General features: G+C 43.1%; 1 protein-coding gene across 1 annotated transcript in view; it reads right to left on the bottom strand.

Moving 5' to 3' along the window:
- ATP6V0D2 (ATPase H+ transporting V0 subunit d2) overlaps positions 1–16,047 on the bottom strand; it is a 75,013-nt gene extending 58,966 nt beyond the window's left edge. Inside the window, exon 1 of the mRNA XM_030216160.1 lies at positions 15,694–16,047. Within this exon, the coding sequence (XP_030072020.1) occupies positions 15,694–15,823 (130 nt within the window). The 5' untranslated portion in view covers positions 15,824–16,047. The remainder of the gene's footprint in view (positions 1–15,693) is intronic.
- Between the last annotated feature and the right edge of the window lie 8,733 nt (positions 16,048–24,780).

Below are 24,780 nucleotides of genomic sequence, written 5' to 3'. Positions count from 1 at the left end.
TATCTTGAGAACAATTACAACCTAGAGTGCCAAGGATCTGAATGTCCTCAGCATAAACACAGGGTTTTAGATCAAGGGACTGAAGAAGACCTAGTGGATAAGCTATAAAGATGTTGAAGAGAATTTAGGCCAATAAGGAACACTGCATGGGAGAGTATAGGGTTGGGACTGAGAACTGCCATAGGACTATGTTTGAGTGGTCAGACAGATAGGAGAGAAACCAGTTGAGTACGTTATCAGTAAAACCTATTTCTTGTACTCTGCATGAAGAAGCTTGAGATCTGTCAGATCAATGCAGTTGATAAATCTAATGATAGAAGCAGCACTGTTCAATCCTCTTGGCAAGTACATTAGTATTTTACTAGCCCAGTTTGTTTCCAAAATCATACTTAGTGCAGCTCAGTCTTTTACAGTTGGCACTAGAAATAACATGAGTCATGCCAGATCTGTGACGGCATCCACATTTCATCCTGTAAGTGCCTGGGCTGAGGCTGACAGAGGTACTGAATTATATGTTATTCCTCATGACCTTGTTAAGTTTCTGATTTCTAACCTACTCTTTCTTTTAATCCTTGACTTGTATCTGTGCAAATAGCATAGCCAGTAAGAACTAGAAGGCTCAGTAAACTGGTAAAAGGATAGAGTTTTGCAACTCAAGGTCACTAGTTCAAATTAGATTCAGGTTAGTAGTGATTTAAATTTGCTGCCACTGAACGGTTCGCGGAGCAATTTCTCTAAATGGGTTAGTTTTGCACATACCATGACAGGAATGAACCTCACTCCTAAGCCAGGGTATGTGAAGCATGATCTCAGTCTCTCAAATTTACTGCTAACCCTCGCTGTAGTACTTGCATTGTGCCGAAGAGAGCTTCTTTCTGGAGTTCATAAGATGTAACATGTATAGGCAACTTGTGTAGGTGTGCTTGAAAGTTCTTTTCCATCAAGCCTGTGGCACCCAAAACGATGGGAAATATTTCTGTATCTTTCTCCCACAGTTTCTTGGTCTCAAACTGCATTTCTTGGTTCTTAAATATCTTCCCTTTCTTCATGCGATTCACTGAGTAATCGCTTGGGACCAACACATCTATAATCAATGTCTTTCTGGTGCTTTTCTCTTTTACCACTATATACGGTTTTCTGGTATCCAGCTTTTTATCAGTCAGGATGGGGATGTTCCAGGTGATCATAACCTCTTCATTTTTCACAGTTTTCTTAGGGTCATGATCCCAATGCTTTTCTGGTACACTGATGTTGTAATGCTTACAGAGTTTCCAATGAATGAGACGTGCCATCTTGTTGTGCCTTGCTGTATAAAAACTTTCCACCATCAGCACTTTACAGCCCGTCACAAGATGAGTAACTGTTTCCAGCTCTTTCTTACAGAATCTACACATCTGTTGCACCGGTTTTTTCAAACTTAGGGGTTGATATTCACTGCTAACCAGTTAGGAGAGCCTCTTACCTGGTTAACTAGTGCTGACCAGGCCAGGTGCTAATATTCAGTAGCACTTAACTGGCTAGTGCCCCTGAATATTAGCTCCGACTGCAACAACACTCTCTGGACAGAGCTGGGGCAGTCTAGGGGGAAGGGGTAGGATGGATCTGGGAGTTATTCCCCGGCATTGCTGATATTCAGTGGTGGTAGCTGGATAAATATCTGGTTAACTTGACAGAAAAAAGGCTGTCCTAAGTTAACTAGGTAGCTATCCCCTGGGCTGCCTGGCACTGACCTTACTTTCCAACTGCTGCAGTTGCCATGGAAACCCATTCTAGTCCATCCAGATCTTTCCATAATTTGGACACAGACTTTAGAGGTCTGCCATGTTTTTTTTTGCCATATTTAGGACACATAAGTAATGCCATACTGGGAAAAGACCAAGGGTCCATCGAGCCCAGCATCTTGTCCATGACAGCGGCCAATCCAGGCCAAGGTCACCTGGCAAGCTTCCCAAACGTACAAACATTCTATACATGTTATTCCTGGGATTTTGGATTTTTCCAAGTCCGTTTAGTAGCGGTTTATGGACTTGTCCTTTAGGAAACCGTCCAACCCCTTTTTAAACTCTGCTAAGCTAACCGCCTTCACCACATTTTCCGGCAATGAATTCCAGAGTTTAATTACACGTTGGGTGAAGAAACATTTTCTCCGATTTGTTTTAAATTTACTACACTGTAGTTTAATCGCATGCCCCCTAGTCCTAGTATTTTGGGAAAGCGGGAACAGACGCTTCACATCCACCTGTTCCACTCCACTCATTATTTTATATACCTCTATCATGTCTCCCCTCAGCCGTCTCTTCTCCAAGCTGAATAGCCCTAGCCTCCTTAGTCTTTCTTCATAGGGAAGTCGTCCCATCCCCGCTATCATTTTAGTCGCCCTTCGCGGCACCTTTTCCAATTGTACTATATCTTTCTTGAGATGCGGCGAGACCGTAGGAGTCTGCCCAGCACTTCCCAAGTACTGGAGTTTCCCTATAAGCACCTCTAATTTTTCTTTTGATTCCATCCTCTTTCCATACAGGATCTTTTGTGTTTGTTCCATGCATTCTTGAATTCCATCTTTGTTTTTACCTCTACCACCTCCCTTGGGATGGCATTCCAGGCATCTACCAGCCTCTCCATGGAAAAGTACTTCCTGATGTTACTCCAAAGTCAATCCCTCCCCCTCCATAACCACAATTCATGTCCTTATAAGCTCTCACTGTGTGGCATCAGGACACCTAAAGGGAGGTGCCTATTTGACCATATATAGAATTATCCCTCATATGTGCTCTGTGGGAAGAGCATAGACCTTAGTACATAAGAACATAAGAGTAGCCATACTGGTCAGACCAATGGTCCATCTAGCCCAGTATTCTGTTTTCCAAACAGTGGCCAAGCCAGGTCACAAGTACCTGGCAGAAACCCAAATTGTGGCAACACTTCATACTACAAATCCCAGGGCAAGCAGTTGCTTCCCATGTCTGCCTCAATAGCAGAATATGGACTTTTCCTCCAGGAATTTGTCCAAACTTTTTTTAAGCCCAGATACGCTAACTGCTGTTACCACATCCTCTGGCAAAGAGTTCCAGAGCTTAACTATTAACTTCCTCAAGTGTCCCGTAGTCTTTGTACTTTTGGAATGAGTAAAAAAATCAATAGTCCCCTTTTCATACCTACATTTCCTGTATCCTCTTGTTTTTCCTGTATATAATACCTTTAATAGATTGTAAGCACCATGGAGCAGGAACTGTATCTTATGGGCCTGATATTCAGCCCGTGGGGTGAAGTGGGGGGGGGGGGGGCAGCACTTTTGGTGTTTTCCACTGGTGTTAAACCCAGTGACCAGCATTGAATATCTGGATTTTTTTAACCGTTAAAAAGTTAACCAGTTAAAATTATATCCACCGCTAACCAGTTACGTGCTTAGCTGTTAAAGATAGGCCTGCCATTTATGCAGCTTATTTAACTGCTGATCATAGCCGGTTAAGTGCTGCATATCCACGCCTTACTGGCTTGGTAAACATAGGCGTAAGTTGGAAGTGCAAGTGCTGGCACTCTGTACTGTACTTAGAAACAGAGAAACATAGAAACATGAGGGCAGATAAAAGCCAAATGGCCCATCCAGTTTGCCCATCCACAGCAACCACTATCTCCTCCTTTCTCTAAGAGATCCCATGTGCCTGTTCCACGCTTTCGTAAATTCAGACACAGTCCTCATCTCCAACACCAGGAGTCAATTGCACGCGTCAACCACCCTTTCAGTGAAAAAGTATTACCTTAGATTACTCCTGAGCCTATAACCTCTTAACTTCTTCCTATGCCATCTCATTCCAGAGTTTTCCTTTATTTGAAAGATGCTCACCCTCTGTCCATTAATGCCACAGAGGTATTTAAATGCCACTTATCATATCGTCTCTCTCCCCGCCTTTCTTCCAAAGTACACATATTGACAGCCTTACATCTTTGCTTTACGTCAGAGACCACTGACCCCAAGAACTGCTAGTGTTAAAATACAAAATTGGCTGTTCATTTTGGACATTTTTAGTGCAAGGACATCCTTCCCACGTATTTTCAAACAGGAAATCCTAACATTTTCCCTGTTTAAAAACAGCTGTGAGATGGACTTTTTTTTTGGGGGGGGGGGGATGTTTTGTGCTGGACATTTATTTTTGCACTTAGTCATCATTTCGAAAATGCCCCTCCATGATTCGGCTGCCTTGCCATTAGTGACTGCCTCAAGATGTGCTGATTGTGCACCTGATGCCTTATCACATGATGGCGTCGGATGAATCATAAGGGTTCATTTTCCACAGTTGCTCATCTTCTCCATGCCTTTTTAGAAACACAACTATCATCCCCTTTCTCTTCAGTTTACTGTCTAATGTCCTTTTATATTGTAGAAGTTTCTGTTTTAGCAATATAAAAAGACCACAATTGTGGAATGAACTGCCTAATAATACTCAATGCCTGCAAAATTTACAAGACTTTAAGGCTGCATTGAAAACACTGTTATTTCAGGAGGCCTATGGAACTATGAATTGAAATAGCTTAAGATACTGTTTACTTTGATCAGCTGATGGTTATTTATAAAATAAAAATTTATAAAGCACAGATTTGAACTGCATTGCATGATAATTTAATTGCAGAAGATGTGAGCTGTTTTGTGATGTCATTTTTGCACTTGCTTTGGGTTTTGTTTGAATTTAGTTGTTTTAATGATGTGCTTTATTGATTATATATGTATTTTGTAATCCACCTAGAATTTGAAGATAGAGCAGAGTATTTTCCAGAAAATAAATACTAATAAATAAATAAGTACAGAAAACCAGAAAATATCTCTTCATCTCTTGGAGAATGTCTGGAAACTTATTAATGAGTGTAAGTATTAGTCATCTATGGGCCCTGTTTATTATGGTGTGCTAGCGTTTTTAGCATTCACTAAAATTAGTGCATGTTAAACGCTAGAGACACCTATATATTCCTATGGGTGTCTCTAGTATTTAGTGCACATTAATTTTTAGCACACTCTAAAAATGCTAGCGCACCTGTAATGATGCTTACTAAACAGGACCCTATATGTTGTACTTAGAATGGACGAAACAGTGAACCTTCTTAAATTTTAAATGAATGCATCACCAGAAAAACCTTATAAAATGATAAAATTCATCATTAGTGGTGTGTGGAGCAAACATTAAATTTACTTGGGAGATTGGTAATACATCAGAAAATTTTGTAGACATCCAGATATATAGGAAGAGCACAGACAGAAATACTGTTTTACACTACAGGAGTTTTCACCCTCAGAAATTGCATAATAGTATACCAACTGGACAATTTGTGAGGGTTAAATGCTTATGTACTGACCAGAAGACAACTTTGTAACATGCTCAACAGATGAAAAATCGATTTACACAACTTGGTTATCCTAATAAAGTTATACATAAAGCTTTTAAAAGAGTTTTTAATGCTCAGAGAGACTGGTTATTCAGTAAGTCAGATAGTGGGCAGGAATCTAGGATAACATGCGTATCACTGTATTTCTCCAAGTCTTCCAGTGTAAACATTGGGATATATTATCTTTATATCCAGGTTTTGAGCAGATTCCTTGATTTGCTTATACTAGGGGGGGCAAGAATTTGGGGGAAATGATGAAGAACTGCAGACCTATCCCAGAAGGCCATGAGAAAAATGGACATTTTAGGTGTGACCATTGTGTGTATTGTAAATTTGCAATGGTCATGGATATGGTAATTGTACCTAATACCAGAAAGCCCTTTATGTTGATGCAACAGACAGACTGCACTTCTAAACAAGTTATATATGGTATAAAGTGCACCTGCTAGAAGTGGTATTTAGGGCAGACTAAAAGGACCATTAAGCAATGTATAGCTCAGCACTTAAGTAATTTAAGGTAAGGCAGGGATGAAGCTCCTCTAGTTTATCATTGGTGCTAGATGAATCATACTATTAATGATTTTCAATTTGTGGTATTACAACAAATAATTTTGAAGAGAGGAGGGGATATTTGCACTCAAACATAACTTTAATGCTATCTTAGGGCCTATTCCCCCCTCAAAATGGCAACATTATTTTGAATTTCGAAGATTACCCAAACCAGTCTAAGAGGGGCATAATCGAACAGAAACGCCTATCTCCATGGGCGTTAATCTCCGAGAACGGGTCCGTGAAGGGGCGGAGTGAACCGTATGTTCCAAAAAAAAATAGACGCCCATGGTTTATTCGCCAAGGTGTGAGCTGGGCGTTTTTGCTTTTCACCGATAATGGAAAATGAAATCGCCCAGCTCAAAAACGAATACATCCAAGGCATTTGTTCGTGGGAGGGGCCAGGATTCATAGTGCACTGGTCCCCCTCACATGCCAGGACACCAACCGGGCACCCTAGGGGGCACTTTTACAAAAACAAACAAAAAGGTAAAAGAGCTCCCAGGTGCACAGCACCCTTCCCTTGGGTGTTGAGCCCCCCAAATCCCCCTCAAAACCCACTGCCCACAAGTCTACACCAGTACTATAGCCCTAAGCGGTGAAGGGGGGCACCTACATGTGGGTACAGGGGGTTTGGGGGGGTTGGACGACTAGTAGCATTAAGCAGCACAATTGTAACAGGTAGGGGGGGGATGGGCCTGGGTCCACCTGCCTGACGTCCACTGCACCCCCTAACAACTGCTCCAGGGACCTGCATACTGCTGCTTGGGAGGAGGGTATGACATTTGAGGGTGAAAGTAAAAAGTTGTGAAACATCATTTGTTGTGGTGGGAGGGGGTTAGTGACCACTGGGGGAGTCAGGGGAGGTCATCCCCGACTCCCTCTGGGGGTCATCTGGTCATTTAGGGCACTTTTTGGGGCCTTATTCGTCAAAAAACAGGGTCCAGGAAAAGTGCCCTAAATTCTAGCTACAAACGCATCCATTATCGGCGAAGGGCGCCCATCTCTGTTCGGGTGATAACCACGCCCCGGTTCCGCCTTCACCACGCCTCCGACACTCCCCCGTCAACTTTGTCCGCATCCGCGACGGAGTGCAGTTGAAAGCGTCCAAAGTTCGGCTTTCGATTATGCCGCTTTATTTGTTTTTGTGAGAAGAACGCCCATCTCCCGATTTAGGTCGGAACTTGGGCGTTATTCTCGTTCGATTATAAGCTGGTAAGTGTACTCTCTAACTACAGATCAGTGGCTTTAATCCCATTATTGGTAAAGATAATGCAGGGGTTAGTCACACACCAACTAATGGATTATCTCCAATTTCACTCCGTTTTACACAGCTCACAATCTGGTTTTAGACCTTCTCACAGTACTGAAATTATTCTCACCACACTCCTAGCTAAATTTAGACAAGAACTTGGCTTTGGTAATAAAATATTAGTACTCCAATTTGATATGTCTAGTGCCTTTGGCACTGTTCATAATATCCTTCTAAACATCCTTGACTATTACGGAATCTGTGGAGCTGTGTTAAAATGGTTCTCAGGCTTCCTAAGGTCTCGATCATACCAAATGAAACAATCGGGTACAATTTCATCAGCATGGTCCCCTCTTTGTAGAGCCCCAGGGCTCTCCATTGTCTCTCATCTTATTTAACATCATGTTGATTCCATTATGCAATTTACTGGAGAAAAATGGTCTCCCAACATTCATTTATGCAGACAATGTTACCATCTATATTCCATTCACTAAAGAAATAAATGAAATTACTCATATCATCAGAGTAGATATCTCTTTAATTGAATCTTGGGGATCTAATTTCAAATTAAAACTCAGTACCAATAAAACTACACTCTTAATAGTTACTAATCCTTATCACGCTATCCTGCTTATAATCGAAAGAGAAAAACGCCTATATTGCGACCCAAATCGGGAGATGGGCATCTTTCTCCCGTGGGCGCCCAAATTGGTATAATCGATAGCCGATTTTGGGCGTTTCCAACTGCAATCCATCGCGGAAACGGGTAAAGTTGACGGGGGCATGTCGGAGGCATGGTGAAGGCGGAACTAGGGCGTGGTTATCGGCCAAGGAGAGATGGGTGTCTTTAGCTGATAATCGAAAAACAAAAGGCATTTTTACCGCGATTTTGGGTCACTTTTTTTGGACCCTTTTTTTTCACGAACAAGTCCCAAAAATGTGCCCCAACTGCACAGATGACTACTGGAGGGAATCGGGGATGACCTCCCCGGACTCCCCCAGTGGTCACTAACCCCCTCCCACCAAAAAAAAACCACTTTAAAAACTTTTTTCCAGCCTCTATGCCAGCCTCAAATGCCGTACCCACCTTCATGACAGCAGAATGTGTTCTATCCTGTGACAGCCTTTCCCTGGTTCTGATGTGACTCTCGGGTGAGTGTGACACCTTTTCTGTTATGCGCACTGCAGAGTCACATCAGCAATGCATTGTGGTGAGTGTAGGGTATTGGGCTCCGTGATTCCACTAGCTTGTGGCAAATGCTCACGATGTTGGTAGTTGGTAGGCTCTTCTCCCATGGTGCTTTTCCCTCTGCTTACTGGGTCAGAGTGTGCCCTGTTGTGTTTCCGGTAGTCCATGAGGTAGTGGCCATTTTTGTAAGCCAGTTTTAGATCCCTTTCACGTGTTAGCCACGCTACAGAACTTAGTTCTTACCTTGAATGTGGCTGAAAGAGGGCATTGTACAGCATTCTGCCAGCTCTGACCTACTGCTCATCTCAGTACCAGGGAGACTCGTTGCCAGTGGGGCACAACCTCTGATCTGCAGTTAACTATGAGTAAGTGTGCTTATTCCAATAAAGGACGTTTTCGGAGAGATTAGTCTTTAGGTGTCAACTGTTGTGCCAATGTTATATAGCAGCAACAAGTCCTAGAGGCCTGCGTGTATGCAGGTCCCTGGAGCACTTTTAGTGGGTACCGCAGTGCACTTTAGCCAGGTGGACCCAGGCCCATCCCCCCCCCCCACCTGTAACGCTTGTGCTGGTAAATGGGAGGTCTCCAAAACCCACTGTACCCACATGTAGGTTCCCCCTTCACCCCTAACAGCTATGGTAGTGTTGTACATTTCTGGGTAGTGGGTTTTGGGGGAGGGGGTTGGGTGCTCAGCACCCGTGGTAAGGGAGCTATGCATGTGGGAGCTTTTTCTGAAGTCCACCGCACTGACCTCTAGGGTGTCCAGTTGGTGTCCTGGCATATCAGGGGGGGCAAGTGTACTACGAATCCTGGCCCCTCCCATGACCAAATGGCTCGGATTAGGGCGTTTTTGAGCTGAGCGTTTTTAGTTTCCTTTATCGCTAAGAAAAACAAACGCCCAGCTGAAAAACGTCCTATTTTTCGAAAATTCGGTCTGTCCAGCCTCTTCACATACCCGTTTTTGGACATAGACGCTCATGGAGATAGGCGTTCGCGTTCGTTTATGCCCCTCTACATATCTTAAATCAGTTACCATTAAGAACATCACATATCCCATTGATTCAACTATGAAAATCTTAGGAGCCACAATGGACCAATTCCTCACTCTAGATAACCAAATTTCTAAAGTGGTCTCAAGTGTCTTGAATTCACTATGGAAACTGAGGAGACTAACACCATTCTTCAGTACCCTATTTCAATCCTTAGTTTGATTACTGCAACTCTATTTACGCAGGACTTAGAGGATCTCCTCAAAAAACTATAAAACCACTCAAAACACTGCCGAACGTCTCATGTTACTACTAATAATACTACTACTACTTAACATTTCTAGAGCGCTACTAGGGTTACGCAGCGCTGTACAAATTAATAACTAAGGACGGTCCCTGCTCAGAAGAGCTTATAATCTAAAGGACGAAATGTCAAGTTGGGGTAGTCTAGATTTCCTGAGTAGAGGTTTTGTGATTAGGTGCCGAAAGTGACATTGAAGAGGTGGGCTTTGAGCAATGATTTGAAGATGGGTAGGGAGGGGGCCTGGCGTATGTGCTCAGGGAGTTTGTTCCAAGCATGGGGTGAGGCGAGGCAGAAAGGGTGGAGCCTAGAGTTGGCGGTGGTGGAGAAGGGTACTGAAAGGAGGGATTTGTCTTGAGAGCGGAGGTTACGGGTAGGGACGTAAGGGGAGATGAGGGTAGAGAGGTAAGGAGGGGCTGCAGATCGAGTGCATTTGTAGGTTAGTAGGAGAAGCTTGAACTGTATGCGGTATCTGATCGGAAGCCAGTGAAGTGACTTGAGGAGAGGGGTGATATGAGTATATCGGTCAAGGCGGAAGATAAGACGTGCGGAAGAGTTCTGGATGGACTGAAGGGGGGATAGGTGGCTAAGTGGGAGGCCGGTGAGGAGTAGGTTGCAGTAGTCAAGGCGAGAGGTAATGAGAGAGTGGATGAGAGTTCGGGTGGTGTGCTCAGAGAGGAAGGGGCGAATTTTGCTAATGTTGTAGAGGAAGAAGCGACAGGTCTTGGCTATCTGCTGGATATGCGCAGAGAAGGAGAGGGAGGAGTCGAAGATGACACCGAGGTTGCGGGCAGAAGAGACGGGGATGATGAGGGTGTTATCAACTGAGATAGAGAGTGAAGGGAGAGGAGAAGTGGGTTTGGGTGGGAAAACAATAAGTTCAGTCTTGGCCATGTTCAGTTTCAGGTGGGTCAAGAGATGGTTTTTTGAGGAGTGGTGTGACCACAGCATGCTTGAAGGTGTCCGGGACAGTTGCAGTGGAGAGAGAGAGGTTGAGGATATGACAGATGGTGGGGGTGATAGTAGGAGCGATGGTGCTAAGTAGGTTGGTGGGGATGGGGTCTGAGGAACAGGTGGTGGATTTCGAGGAGGAGAGGAGATGGGCGGTTTCCTCTTCGGTGATATCAGGAAAAGATGAGAAGACTACCATGCTTCACCAAAGCAACCCCCCTTCTGTATGATTTGCATTGATTGCCAATAAAAGATAGAATATCATTCAAGCTATGTACCTTCATTCACAAAATTTTGTATGGTTCGGCCCCAATATACATGAACAACCTCATTGAATTACCCTCATGTAATGCCTCTAAATCATCTAGAGAATACCTTATCCTACATTTCCCGAATTGTAAGAAAGTAACCTACAAAACAATCCATACTACTAACTTTTCATATCAAGGCACTGAAATTTGGAACGCCTTACCTAAAACCATCAAATGCACCGATGATTGTTATTCTGAAGTCTATTGAAAACTCACTTCTTCAGTCTAGCCTTTAAGGAAATAAGCACTCTTCTCAAATAAACTCAAGGCATTCATTTTTATCTCATCCTGCCTCCCACTACTGCTGTCTTTCACAGCTAATCCTAGCCCTTTACCTTTTTCCTCCATGTTTCAATTATGTAGCTTAAATCACTGAGGAGCCCTTTTACTATGCCATTTGTCTATGCGGGCCCAACACTTGCCAAAATGGAGTTACTGTCTGGCTACTGCATGGCTCTTGCAGTAATTTCATTTTTGGCGCACATCCGATACACGCGTCTGAAGAATAATTTTTATTTTCAGATGCGCGTATCGGACATGCACCAAGTGGCATTTGATGCACATCAGTCATTACTGCCCAGTTACTGTACCACATGAGATTTTACCACTAGATCAATGGCTGGCGGTAAGGTCTCAGACCCAAAATGGATGCGTGGCAATTTTCATTTTGCTGCACATCCATTTTCCTCAAAATTTATAAAAGGCATTTTTTGTAGGTACGCTGAAAAATAACTCTGCGCACGTCCAAAACACGCATCTACATTACCGCAGGCCATTTTTCAGCGCGCCTTAGTAAAAGGACCCCTAAGGGGTCTGTTTATGAAGCAGCGCTAGTAGATGTCCATGTGCTGCTTAGTACATTGGAGTATAAGTGTTTAATTACATCTGTTCCTAACTCAAGTTTTACTGGTCTAACATGATATGATGTATTTTACTTTCTGTTAATATATTTTGAACATGTTCATGCTTTTCTAATTGTTATGTAAACCACATTGAACCTGATTTCTACTCAGGCTAATGCGGGATATAAATGTCATAAGTAATAATAATATTAACAACATTTCAGCAAGATTGTTAAGTAGAGAACAAAGATTTATTTATAATTGGCAAGGTATAAAAATGTGGGGTCTTAACAGAGAAGTGGAGTGGACACGTGTGAAGTACTGTTTAAAAGAGCTATGCCATATCCGGTTCCTGACAGAACCACTCGAGTGGTCTGTGGGTGGAATTCATATCCCGATGGATACAATGTAGGAGTATTTAATTGCTGTGTTTGGTAAGTTACTTTATTATTGAGCAAAATGTCTACAAAGATTTCAATAGTAGTTTGTGAAGATTTGAAAAGTTATAGTTTAGTCTCCTGAGGACGCTGAGCTGGTGAAACATGAATTCATGTAGAGACTAAAGCCTGCAATTTATACCAAGTAACAGTGCAGCGTTTCACTTGCTTGTTCTATGAGAGGACTACAAGACTTTTGATAAGTTACGTTTTATAAATAACATTGGATAATGGACTGTGACATTTGAGCTACATTTGAGATTTAACTCTGGGAACATCATTTACAACACTGAATATTGAGTCTGAATGTCTGTCTACAGAGTCCAGCTCGATATATGAGAACAGTTCATTTTGATAATCAATGAAATAAGAACAGAATTCACTTTATGGGTGCTTTAAGCTTTTACATTGGAAGAAAGATTTTATTATTTTTTATTAGTATGTATTAATATGTATTTTTTAATAAAGGATTGTACTGTTTTCATCTATAATGGTTTACAAAGATCTACTGTTTTGAAGTATAATTAGCGGGATCATTACTTTATGGTGTGGCCAGGTTGTTTGAATGCATATTCATTAGGGATATCCTGAAAACCTGACTGGCTGGTGGTCCCCCAGAACAGATTTGAGAAACATTGCTCTAGACATTTATATGCAAAAAGGGCACTTAGATTACAGCAATTTCCTCTATGTGTTTATCAGTGTAGTGGAAAGTGTAAACAATACACTTTGGGACCCTTTTACTAAGCCGCGTAAACGCCTACACGCACCCAACAAGCATCAGTTCGGAGTTACCGCCCGGCTACCGTGTGACCCGGGCAGTAATATTGTTTTTTATGTGCATTCACTATGCATGCTGGAAAATAATTTTTATTTTCGGGTGAGCAGTAGAAATTGGGTGGTAATCGTCATTCTACGCGTGTAGACGATTACTGCACAGTTAACGTGTAAGACCTTACTGCTAAGTCCAATGAGTGGCGGTAAGGTCTCAGACCCAAAATGGACGCGCGCCTATTTTTATTTTGCTGCTCGTCCATTTTCGGCCCCCCACAAAAGAGGCCTTTTTGCAGGTGCACTGAAAAATGGACCTGCGCACATTCAATACACACATCTACAACAGCGAGGGCATTTTTTGGCGCATCTTAGTAAAAGGAGCCCTTTCTGATTTTTGTACAATTTTCTTGAAGTTTGATAAATTGGTGATTCTCAACCCAGTCCCCAGGACACATCTAGCCAGTTAGGTTTTCAAGATACTAAGATCTGCATAACAAGTGCATACAGATCTCTCTTATGCATATTCTATGTGGATATCCTGAAAACTTGACTGGCTGGGTTGAGAAACAGTGTGGTAAAAGAGAAGGGCCAAAGTTAAGAACATGATTAGAAATAGTCCAAAGATAAATATCAAACTTTATACTATTCATAAAAAAAAAAGATTACATTAACATTGATAAGACCTTGACCCCAGCCCCACCTCCACTCCAAATAAATCCCTCATTTCACAGGTCTGCTTTCTTCTGTCATCCAGTAACACTAGTTAAAACTAGACGTGCCTTTTGTGTATCTCCACCATCACTGCTACAGACCAAATATTACCAGCAGGAACCAATTTCTTTTGCTGAAATATTTGTTGTCAAACAAACTGCTACAGAAAGCTCCAGGCAGCTCTTGATTACCAGAACACTACACGTAGCTCATTTTCCTTCTGCACATGGAAAACATATTTCAGCCATTATCTTGAAATGACCAGCATGGCTATTTTACATGAAACAATGGAAATGTCAAAGGAAAAGGCAGTAAATAAAATAAAGGACAGCCTTAAACGTCAGAATTAACAAAAAAAAAATTTAAAACTTCAAACATAAATAAAATGTTGCAGTAGATTAAAAATATGAGAAGCATTTTTTAAATTGTGTTGTGTTTGCTGGAACTTTTCCCTATTTCTAAGTATGGGGGAGTTTTCTGTAAAAGGGGCAGCCATGTCCTCATAAAGTAAGGGGCCCTTTTACTAAGCAGTGGTAAGCACTAATGCATGCTTACCGTGTGGGAAAATGCATTCTTGCAGGGTGAGCTCAGGTGTCCCTCAGTAATGTTGGCATCTGCGCGCACTTCCCACATGCCAAAAGGTATTTTTTAGTTTTTAGCTCTGGGGGCGTGTTAGGGGGCGGAGAGTAGGCATGCTTAGTGCTAATTGGTTAGCGCAACCACAATGCCACGCATTAAGGATATGGTTAGCGCGTGAGCCCTTTATGCCTACTAATAAGTGCTGGTAAGGACTCACATGCGAATGAACTCACACTAATTGGCAAATTAGCGCGTGGCCATTAAATGAGGAAATATAAAAATCAGCCATTTTACAGCTGCGTTAAAAATGGCCTCAGCATGCGGAGAAACCTTTGTGATAGTCAAAGCGCAGGCCACCTTTTAGTGCAGCTTAGTTAAAGGGCTCCTAACTATTTTGTGTTCAGATTACCACTGCTTTTGTACAACCAGGTTGATCATGTTTGAAAAGAATGATCTCTGTTAAATCTTCCAAGGGTGTCAGATGATTGGTGATTGAAGTTTCCTCGCTGTCCACAGTCACATTTTTGTATTGTTCTGGTTGCAGCCAGTTTGATCCACAGTCTATCAATCTCACAGCACTGGTTCACTCAACCAGTTCAAAAAAGTCACCTTCACAGACTGAGGTGGGTTTAACATCAGGAATGATTAGAACAGTGCTTCACTTTTCTCTCCCTGCAGGGGTGGACTCTCCACTGGGATAATAGGGCAGTGCCCGAGGGCCCACAGTACTCTAACCTCTGTCTAGTTTAATCATTTTTGATAGGTGGATAGGGACCCAAGACCTTTTTCGTCCGAGGGCCCAGATCATTGTCAGTCCGCCCCGTCTCTCTATCTAGCATTCTATCCATTAATCAGGGATTCTGATTTTAAATTTAACCGATAAACAATGCTGATGCCAAAAAAAAAAAAAAAAAAAAAAGAACAGGTGTTTATTGGATAAATGACAGAACTTTCTATTAAGCCCTCCCCTCCCCAGATGATCAGATTCTCCCTTTCCCCTCCTTTCCCCCCTTCCAAGTATCCGGCATCTCATCTCTCTCCCCCTTTCCCTAATACCGTCTCACCCCTCCACTGGCTTATCTTGTATCCTCCACTCAGTTTTTATGTATTTTCTGCATTTTGGATCATAAGTGATACCAATGTGCATATTTGATTCCACTGGAAAAGATACTCATCCATAGTACCTGTGGCATGAACAACTTTGTCCCCTCATACAAACCCTTACTTGGAAAATAAACACTTAAAATTACAATTTATAAACACCTATAAATAGAAGCTCTATTTATAAAGTGGGATAACCCACATAGAAAACAGCATTCTCCATTCTTTGCTTTCTCTGTCTTTGATTTTTATGTTTTGTGGTAATATTTTAGGCATATGTAAAACTCAATTCCTTAGCATTCTTTTTTTTAAAGAGAATGTATGATCTCACCTTCTAGTGTTTCACATTGCACTAGGTTGGCGTAGTCTGAGTTTGTTAGGATGCCACCTTTGAACCCTCGAACCAGTCCTTCCAGGTAGCCATTGTCCACATTGAAATTGAATTCTGAGTAGCCTGGCATGAAGAAAAAAGTGACTGGATCCCTTCTCTGCTTCTTGGTACAGACGGAAACTCCAAGCTGGGCACAGACTGAGTCTTGTGCTTCTCTCTGGAAGGTGATGATAAACTGGCAGAAATTTCCTATCAGCTGACAGTGGGGGTTTTACTGACCAGTTTCTTCCTGTTTCTTTCCGGCCAGCTTACAGAAGTTCCTCATTCTTTATACAAAACACAAGCTGGCTAACCGGTTTGAGGAACTTCTTCAACTGTGCAAGCAAAGAATTCATTTACTTTAAAATAAGTAGTAATTAATTAAGTTCATGGACAGCACAAGCATTTATCCCAACATACTGTTGAACTTCCTTTCATTAACTTGATCAATACCACTCAGAATTGCAGGAATAGTGTCTGCAAAGGCAGTTTAGGTGTTTAAGCAACAATCAAATGGCAATGACACAATCTAACCATGCAGAAGGGCTGACATGTATTATCCACATTCCAGGAAGTGACCTTTATCTGACTGTTAATAGCAAAACTACAGCTGGGTATGGTTTACCTCCCTCTATAATCTAGTGGGTATGAGTCACAGGGGCATAGCTAGGTGGGGCCACAGGGGCATGGGCCCCCACAGATTTAGCTCTGGCCCCCTCTACTTTCCACCCCCCCGCCACCGACCATTCCCCGCCACATTCGATCCCCCCTCCCGCTGCTGCCAAAGTCTTCTTCAGCGCCAGTCTCCGGCACCTTCGCTGATCTGTTTCTGTGAGTCCTGACTCCTGACGTCCTGCGAAGGTGCCAGAGACCGGCACTGAAGAAGACTTCGGCTGGCAGGGGTTGGGGACCCCCGCCAGCAAAGGTACCAGGAAGCGGTGGCAGGGGAGGGTCGGCAGCGGTGAGAGGGGGGATCAAAAATGGCAGGGGAGGGTCAGCGGCAGGATGGGGGTCGAAAATGATGGGGTCAGCGGCGGCGGCAGGTGGGGTCGAAAGTGGTGGGGGGGGGGGGGGTCGGCGGCTGGGGGAGGTGGGCTAAACTGTGCCCCCCCACCTCGGGCTCTGGACCTCCCTCCTGCCGATGTCTGGCTACGCCCCTGGTATGAGAACATGGGGCGGGAGAAGAGAAAGGGCGATATTGCATCAATATAACTCTCTGGTGAGACCCTATTTACAGTACTGTGTACAATTTTGGAGTCTGCACCTTCAAAAAGATTTAAACAGGAAGGAGTCAGTCTAGAGGATGGCTACTAAAATGGTCAGTAGTCTTCACATAAAACGTATGGGGAAGATTTAAAGATTTCTGGAAGAAAGGAGAGAAGAGATATGATAGAGACATTTAAATACCCCCATGGCACAAATGCACAGGAGGCAAGTCTCTTTCAACTGAAAGGAAGCTCTGGGATGAGGGGACATGGGATACAAGTGAAAGGAGAAGGACTCAGGGGTAATCTATGAAAATATGGACAGGATGGTGAATGGATGGAATAGTTTCTTGGTGGAAGTGGTGGAAAAAGCATGGGGCAAGCACATAGGATTTCTTAGAGAGAAGATATAGTGGATGGTATGGATGGGCAGATTGGATAGGCCATATACGGGTCAATATTGAACCAGTGGCACTCAGCATTCTGCTGACTGCTTCTGGCATTATTCCCAGATATTCAATGTCAGGCCCTGTCCGGGCTTCAGCATTGAATATCCAGTTTTACAGAGCCGGCTAACGCATAGCTGGTTAAGTCCAATATTCAGCACTAAACTGGTTATGGGTTACCACATAAAGATAGGACTGACTTTCATGCGGTCCCAATTTATGCGGTTAATCTAGCCGGTTAAGTGCTGAATATTGGCACTTAACCAGCCAAGTGCCAAATCTGCCCCCAGAACAGCCCCAAAATAGCTGGTTTGCAATTCGGCACTAATCGGTTATTTTCATTGGCACTAACTGGTTAAGTGCTGCTGAAAATTAGTGGTTAGCCCCAAATATGCAGTTTAACCAGCCAGGAGCTGTTTCTGGCCAATTAAATCGCTTGGAATATCGACCTAAAGGTCTTTATCTGCCATCACTTTCTATGTAAGAATGTCATTCTGTTATGTCTTTGCTCACCTCGCCCTCTGGTGGCCAGAACTGGTAGCTGCTATGAACTGCTATAGACTGTCTTGCTGTTCCTGCCCGTTCCAGACTTTAGCCGAGTCCAGTCCGGATCTTCCAGGCTGCCAGACTTACTCTTCTTGTTTGTCCCTGATCAGCACCTGTAGCTGCCTGGTGATTGCTGCAGCTGAAGCCTCAGCTGCTGCTGGGCTTATTAGCCATTCTGAAACCTCTCTGCTTGCCTTTGCATTGCGTCTAAGGCCCTGGTATGTTGGTGCTTGTTGCACTTCAGCTTGAGTTTGTTTCCTTGCTCTTGTTCTTGCCTGAAGTCTTGCCTGTTCTAGTTAGTCTGTGTTTAGTTTAGGGTATTGCTTGTTTACTGTATTGCTTGTTTCCCAGTCTTGTGTCTTGTTTGTATGTCTTTGCCTAGTTCTGGGTTTATCTGTCTTTGTTCCCTGCTTCAGTGGCTGCTTGCAGCTTTCAGTTCAGTCTCCTGTCTAGCTGTGTTGGTTCCCTGTTTCAGTGGCTGCTCGCAGCTTTCAGTCCTGCCCTTTAGCCTATCCTTTCCCTGCCTTGCTGTTCCTGTGCTGCCTAGCTGTTATCCTGTCCTGCCCTGTCCAGTAAGTCCTGCCGGCCACCTGAAGCCTGGAGCTCAACTCTTGGTGAAAAGTGGCCAGGTGCAGGTGAAGCCTAACTGTCAGAGATCTGCCCTGTCTCTAGCGTGGGGTGGTTTTGCCTGCCACTGCCGTTCCTCGGCAGTGGTCCAAGGGCTCACAAACCCAGTTTCCAGCTTTGTAAACGTGACACATTCATATAAGAGGATAGATGGGCAGGCTCATGGAATCTGTCACAAATAGGAGCAGAAAGGTAGGAGGAGCTAGATGTTATCGGTATGAGAGGACATGTTCGCTAAATACTCTCAGAACGGAAAGAGTATAAATCCAAAGCTATCCCTCTGAGCTTCTGGCCCTGAAACCTGGGAAGCGGCGTTTAATCACCTCTTTCATGATTTCAACCTCTATTATATCTGCTTTGTCTCAGCGAGTGATGGGCTGCAGGATGACTTGGTCTGTTTGAGTGTGAAATCTCAGTTAGCCCTTACCTGTGAGATGTGCCAGCCCTTCTTCTGAGAGAACAGTAGCAGTGCAGGATGGGGCACAGCTTACTAATAGGTTGATTGGATCTATGTCACTCAGGAATGGGGCTCATTCAGTTGCTGCTGGAGTTTATTTTTCTTAGGTATAGCAACTGCCATGAATTCTGGTGATAAGGATTTCTGGAGCACCTTGCTATAGATCAGGTGCTGTAATAGCTGAGGGGCATTTTACGAAGCGGTGGTAAGCCCAACGCGGGCTTACTACTCGCTAAAAGGGAAGTACCTTTGGGCTACCGCAGCAGCCTGGCCCAGCGTGCGCCATTTCCAGCTCTACAAAAATATTTTAATTTTTGTAGCACCGGTGCGTACCCAGCAGTAAGGGGGCAGTGCCGTGTGCTGTACAGTTATCGCCAGGATAGCGTGGGAGCCCATACCACCACCTCAATGGGTGGTGGTAAATGCTCCCACCTGAAATGGGTATGTGGCAAGTGGTTCACTTGCCACACGTCTATTTCATTAAAAAAAAAAAAACCCTGTGTTTTACCTGCTGCAGTAAAAGGGGGCCTCAGCACGCAACAAAAATATGTGCTGACGCCAGCTCAGCTCCCCTTTTTTCACAGCTTCGTAAAAGGACCTCTAAGTGATTATTAGAAAATTATGAGCCTAATATTCAAAGGGACTTTAAGCAGCTGCCCTAAATTAAACAGCTCAGCTCTACATGTACCCCTATTTCTATATATAGTGCTCAAAATTGCACACACAAGCTTGGGCATGTGCTCAAATTCTGTGTGCAATTTAATTGCTTAATGAGCCAATTAGTGTTAATAATTGGGCAGTAACAATCAATTATTGGCAATAATTGGAATTAATGTGTGCATCTTTATAGTCACTTTATCAGTCCTAGGCACACACACACATAATGATGTGCATGCAAATTTCTCTATGTGGATCCAAAAAGGGGGCGTGGCCTTGGGAGGGGTATGACCAGGTCAGGGGTAGTTCTAGGATTTGCGCACAGTGTTATAAAATTCAGGGGATCCACTCTCTTTATAGAATAATGCTTAACGTGCATTTTTATTTGTGCCCAAATTTGGGTGCCATTTACAGAATTGAGTCCATAGCAGCTGGATATTGCTACTATACATATAGCTGCCAGTAATCATCACTCTCCATGTATATTCAGTGCTGATGAATATGCATGTTTATTTTAAAATGCTGCAGCCATCTTAAAAGAAAAGACACTGGGTGCTGTGTCTGAATATTGGGCCAGATAACATGTGTACAACTAGTACCACTATAGACATATTAAGTAGTAGTACTGAGACTAGTAGTAATGATTGCAAGTCATAAAGGGTCAATTCTACATTTGTGCACCTTCATTTAGGTGTCCTGAGGCCATGTGGAGGTGCTTAGGTTCCATTATAGAATACTAACATCCCTCAGATCAACAGGCCTAACATATAGGTGTCTGCATTTTGGTGTAACTGCAAGTCCCTAAATACTACTACTATTTAGCATTTCTATAGCGCTACAAGGTTTTACAGGTACCCACGTAAATTGCAGTATTCTGAAAACTACGGGGACATTTCTATAATTGGCACTCAAAAATTGGTACAGAACGGAAATGAGACGGAACCAAAAGTGAAGAACCAACAAAAAAGCACAAAAAGTCTTCAAAAGTGGGACGCCTCAACTTGCTTTATTAATCAGACCTGATATGGCCTGTGTTTTAGTGTGAAACGCTTCTGTCAGGGGTCTGATTATGGTATCTTAATCCAAAAAGGATCAATCATCCAATGAGAGGAAACACCCTTGTCTTGAAAAAGACAAATCTGTTGGTGACTTAATTGGATGGTGCCAAACAAACAGCGAGGGAATTCTGTACAGTTCGTCCGCATACAACAAAACTGCCTTATGCCGTGTCAGGTCTGATTAATAAAGCAAGTTGAAATGCCCCACTTTTGAAGGCTCTTTGTGCTTTTTTGGCTACCTACTAAAAAATCAGTGTCAGAAAAAAATCGGAGCTAAACACTATTATATAAAGGGCACTCCGGGATGACTGCTTTTCAACGAATAGCACTTAGGGCTGATTCCTGTGCTCAAAACTGCGCACTGGTATTTACACCAGCTGAAATTTGGTGTAAATGCCAGCACTCAACTCATCACATAAAAAGGACAATCTTAATTCATTAATAGATACAGGGGCAATAATTGCTATTCATAATTCAATAATTGCTATATCATAGGATCTTCAGAGTTAACTGCATCTGTATTGCTTAGCAAACTTCCATCAGGCAGAAAAGTGCAAATCATCACTGATCCATTGATTCACTATGGGCATTAGTTATCAACAATGCTCAAACCTTCATATGATTGCACATAACTCTTATTCAATGTTCAAGAATTTACTTAACTGGCAGCAGCTTTCAACATAAGAGAACCTCAACCAACATGGCCAGGTTTCAGATCTTCGTCAAGGAAGAGGTTCAAAATTTAATCAGCACTTCATTCTCTCCTGTAATCATTATGTTGAAAGCTGCTGTCAGTTAAGTAAATTCTTGAACAATGAATAAGAGTTATGTGCAATCATATGAAGGCTTGAGCATTGTTGATAACTAATACCCATAGTGAATCAATGGATCAATGATGATTTGCCCTTTTCTGCCTGATGGAAGTTTGCTAAGCAGTACAGATGCAGTTAACTCTGAAGATGCTATGATATAACACATAAAGTATACTTCATGTGTGTGTGCCTAGGACTGATTTTGAAATTTGAATAGCACCCAACTCATGGCATTTCGCTATTCCAGTGGTTCCCAAACCTGGTCCTGAAGGCACCCCAGTCAGGTTTTCAAGAGATCCACAATGAATATTCATGAGATATATTTCCATGCACTGCCTTCACTGCATGCAAATCTCTCTCATAAAATTCATTGTGGATATCCTGAAAACCTGACTGGCTGGGGTACCTCCAGGACCAGATTTGAGAACCACTGCGCTATTCTATAACACTACATATAATTTTTCAGAACCCCCCTCCCCCCCAACCTGCCCATGCCCCATTTTGAGTTGCACGTTATGGGATTTAGGCACCTAGGGTTGCAGAATAGCGCGTAGGCAAATGTGTACACAAGACCAAATTAATGCCAATAAACTTCAATAATTGATTGCTAAGGTCAATTAATTGACAGTTAAGGGCTCATTAACCAATTTGTTTGCCTGTGCATCTTGGATCCATGCTGAATTTTCAGAGCCATATATAGAATCTGGGAGAGACCTGATTCTGTTCTGCCATGTTCCACCTATAAGTATGTCCCCTTGCAAATATGTGCTATGTAAATTAAACAAGTATTTGCAGAATAAGAACATTAGAACATAAAAGCCATACTGACTCAGACCTATGGTCCATCTAGCCCAGTATCCTGTTTTCAACAGTGGCCAATCCAGGTCACAAGTACCTGGCAGAAACCCGAAATAGTAGCAGCATTCCATGCTACATATCCCAGGGTAATCAGTGGCTTCCTCATGCCTATCTCAATAGCAGACTATGGACTTTTCCTCCAGGAACTTGTCCAAATGTTTTTTAAACCCAGAAACACTTACCTCTGTTACTACATCCTCTGGCAAAGAGTTCCAGAGCTTAATTATTCTGTGAGTGAAAAAAATATTTCCTCCTATTTCTTTTGGAACGCCCAGGAAATGCCAATTTCCACACCTCCTAACCACGCCCTTTTTTGCCTGCATGCATTAGAATTTAGGCGCAGTATGTTACAGAATATGCTTAGGAATGTACGTGCATAAGTTCTAGTTTTTGCCAATTAGTGCTCATTATTGCTTGTTTAGAGCTGTTAACAATGCTTAACAGCTTGTCAAAACAAATAATCTACATGCAAATTTATAAAATATGCCTTGATTTACATGAAACTCTAGACACGCTATATAGAATCTGGGGGTATATGCAGGTACTTTGTCCCTAGAGAGCTCACAATCTAAGTTTTTGTACTTGGGGCAATGGAGGATTAAGTGACTTACCCAAGGTCACAAGGAGCTGAATTGGGAATTGAATCCAGGCTGCCAGGATCAAAGCCTGCTGCACTAACTATGAGGCCATCCCTCACCTCCATTAGGCTATTGTGCACCTTGCTTTTAAACACATTTTTTAATAAACATTAGTGTACATAAATGTGGGTGCCTAGATTATAGCATTGCCCTTACAATGTACACTAGACAGCAGTGGCGTAGCAGGGGGCTGCCACCCGGTTGGGGCGGTTCGCCATTGCACCTCCCCGGGTGCAGCACGATGACACCCCCTCCCAGCTCCCGCACCCTACCTTTAAAAAGAATATCGGGTGGCGAGGCGCAGCGCCTCACGCCTGCCCTGCATGTAAATGAAATGTGGACCGTTGGGCCTCTTCTCTTGCTCTGTCTGTCCCGCCCTTGCGGAAATAGGAAGTTGCGTCAGCGGAGGGCGGGACAGATAGAGCGAGGGAAGACCCGACGACGGTCCACATTTCTTTTACGTGCAGGGCAGGCTCGAGGCGGTGCGCCTCGCCTTCCAATATTCTTTTTAAAGGTAGGGTGCGGGAGCTGGTCGGGTGGGGGGTGTCGATTTGCCGAGGGGGGGAGCTGGCAGGGAGCACCCCCCCCTGAGCTGACACCCAGGGCGGACCGCCCCTCCCGCCCCCCCTTGCTACGCCACTGCTAGACAGAAACGAGAAATTCTGTTTCCACAGATAGGAGGAGAAGAAGAAGAAGAAGAAGAAAAGAGTGATAAAAATCAAAGGGAACAAGCAAGGAGTAAGACTATGAAAAACCTACAGCATGTAAATATAGACAAAAGTGAATAATAAGATAACAAAGATAGTTTAATAATGTATAAACCATAAATACTGTACACAAACCTAAATGTAAGAAAACCAAGTATTAGACTAATAAAATCAAATGCACATGAACTCATTTTCTCCGAGCCATTAAATATAGATCAAAAAGCTAGAATGCAAAAAAATTGATGCTGTTGAGAAAAATACACTTTAGATGGTCACATTTTAATAATTAATATCATAACTTTTTATGCTGCATTTGCAAATTATAATCTTTTTTTTTCATTTATAATTAAAGAGGAGAGCAGATGGTGAAGGCTTATAATGTGATATACTTATTATTCAGGCGTCAATGGTTGCTTTGTTTACAATAACACAATTCTTTTCTTGAAATATGTTGTAAGAGCAGGTGTGTCCCAGCCTCAGGATGGTCCGTTACTGGATTCACTCCCCAGAGCTCCCACAGAACACCTATTTCATCTGGGTCCTCGCCCCACTTTATTCTCAGCATTCACAATTTTCTCCAAGGAAACAGGTTCTTTTGTGTGTGTGGGGAGGGGGGGGGGGGGGAGAGGAATTTCCCTTGAGCCTCTGCTAGCACTCCAAGGTACAGATATCAAGTATAAACTATTACTGAAAAATTGCCCGGGGCTGTACTGCCTAGATAACATACACCTTTTAGAGATAGGATTGAATAAAATGACATTCAGGAGGCAATTGAGAGATGACTCTTTAAGGAAGGCCGTAATGAGGAACACTAAGGAGGGTGGGAGGCTCGCAACAAGTGAGGTCTCACTGTTGTGAGCCATGGCACAATACACCCAAAGAGTCAGCAGAGTCAAAGTATCAGGCAAGATACTCTCTAGAGTGGAGGATGCTCACTTAGGTGGAGAAAGTGATCGCCCACTCTTACACAGAGGGGGGCATGCCCAAAAGCATAAGTAATGTAATTGAAAGCTTAAAGATAGCCACAGAATCTCCCC

This window comes from Microcaecilia unicolor, chromosome 1 (assembly GCF_901765095.1).
Source record: "Microcaecilia unicolor chromosome 1, aMicUni1.1, whole genome shotgun sequence".
Taxonomy (NCBI): Eukaryota; Metazoa; Chordata; class Amphibia; order Gymnophiona; family Siphonopidae; genus Microcaecilia; species Microcaecilia unicolor.
Note: the sequence above shows the minus strand (reverse complement) of the source record. Positions and strands in the feature narration are given on the sequence as shown.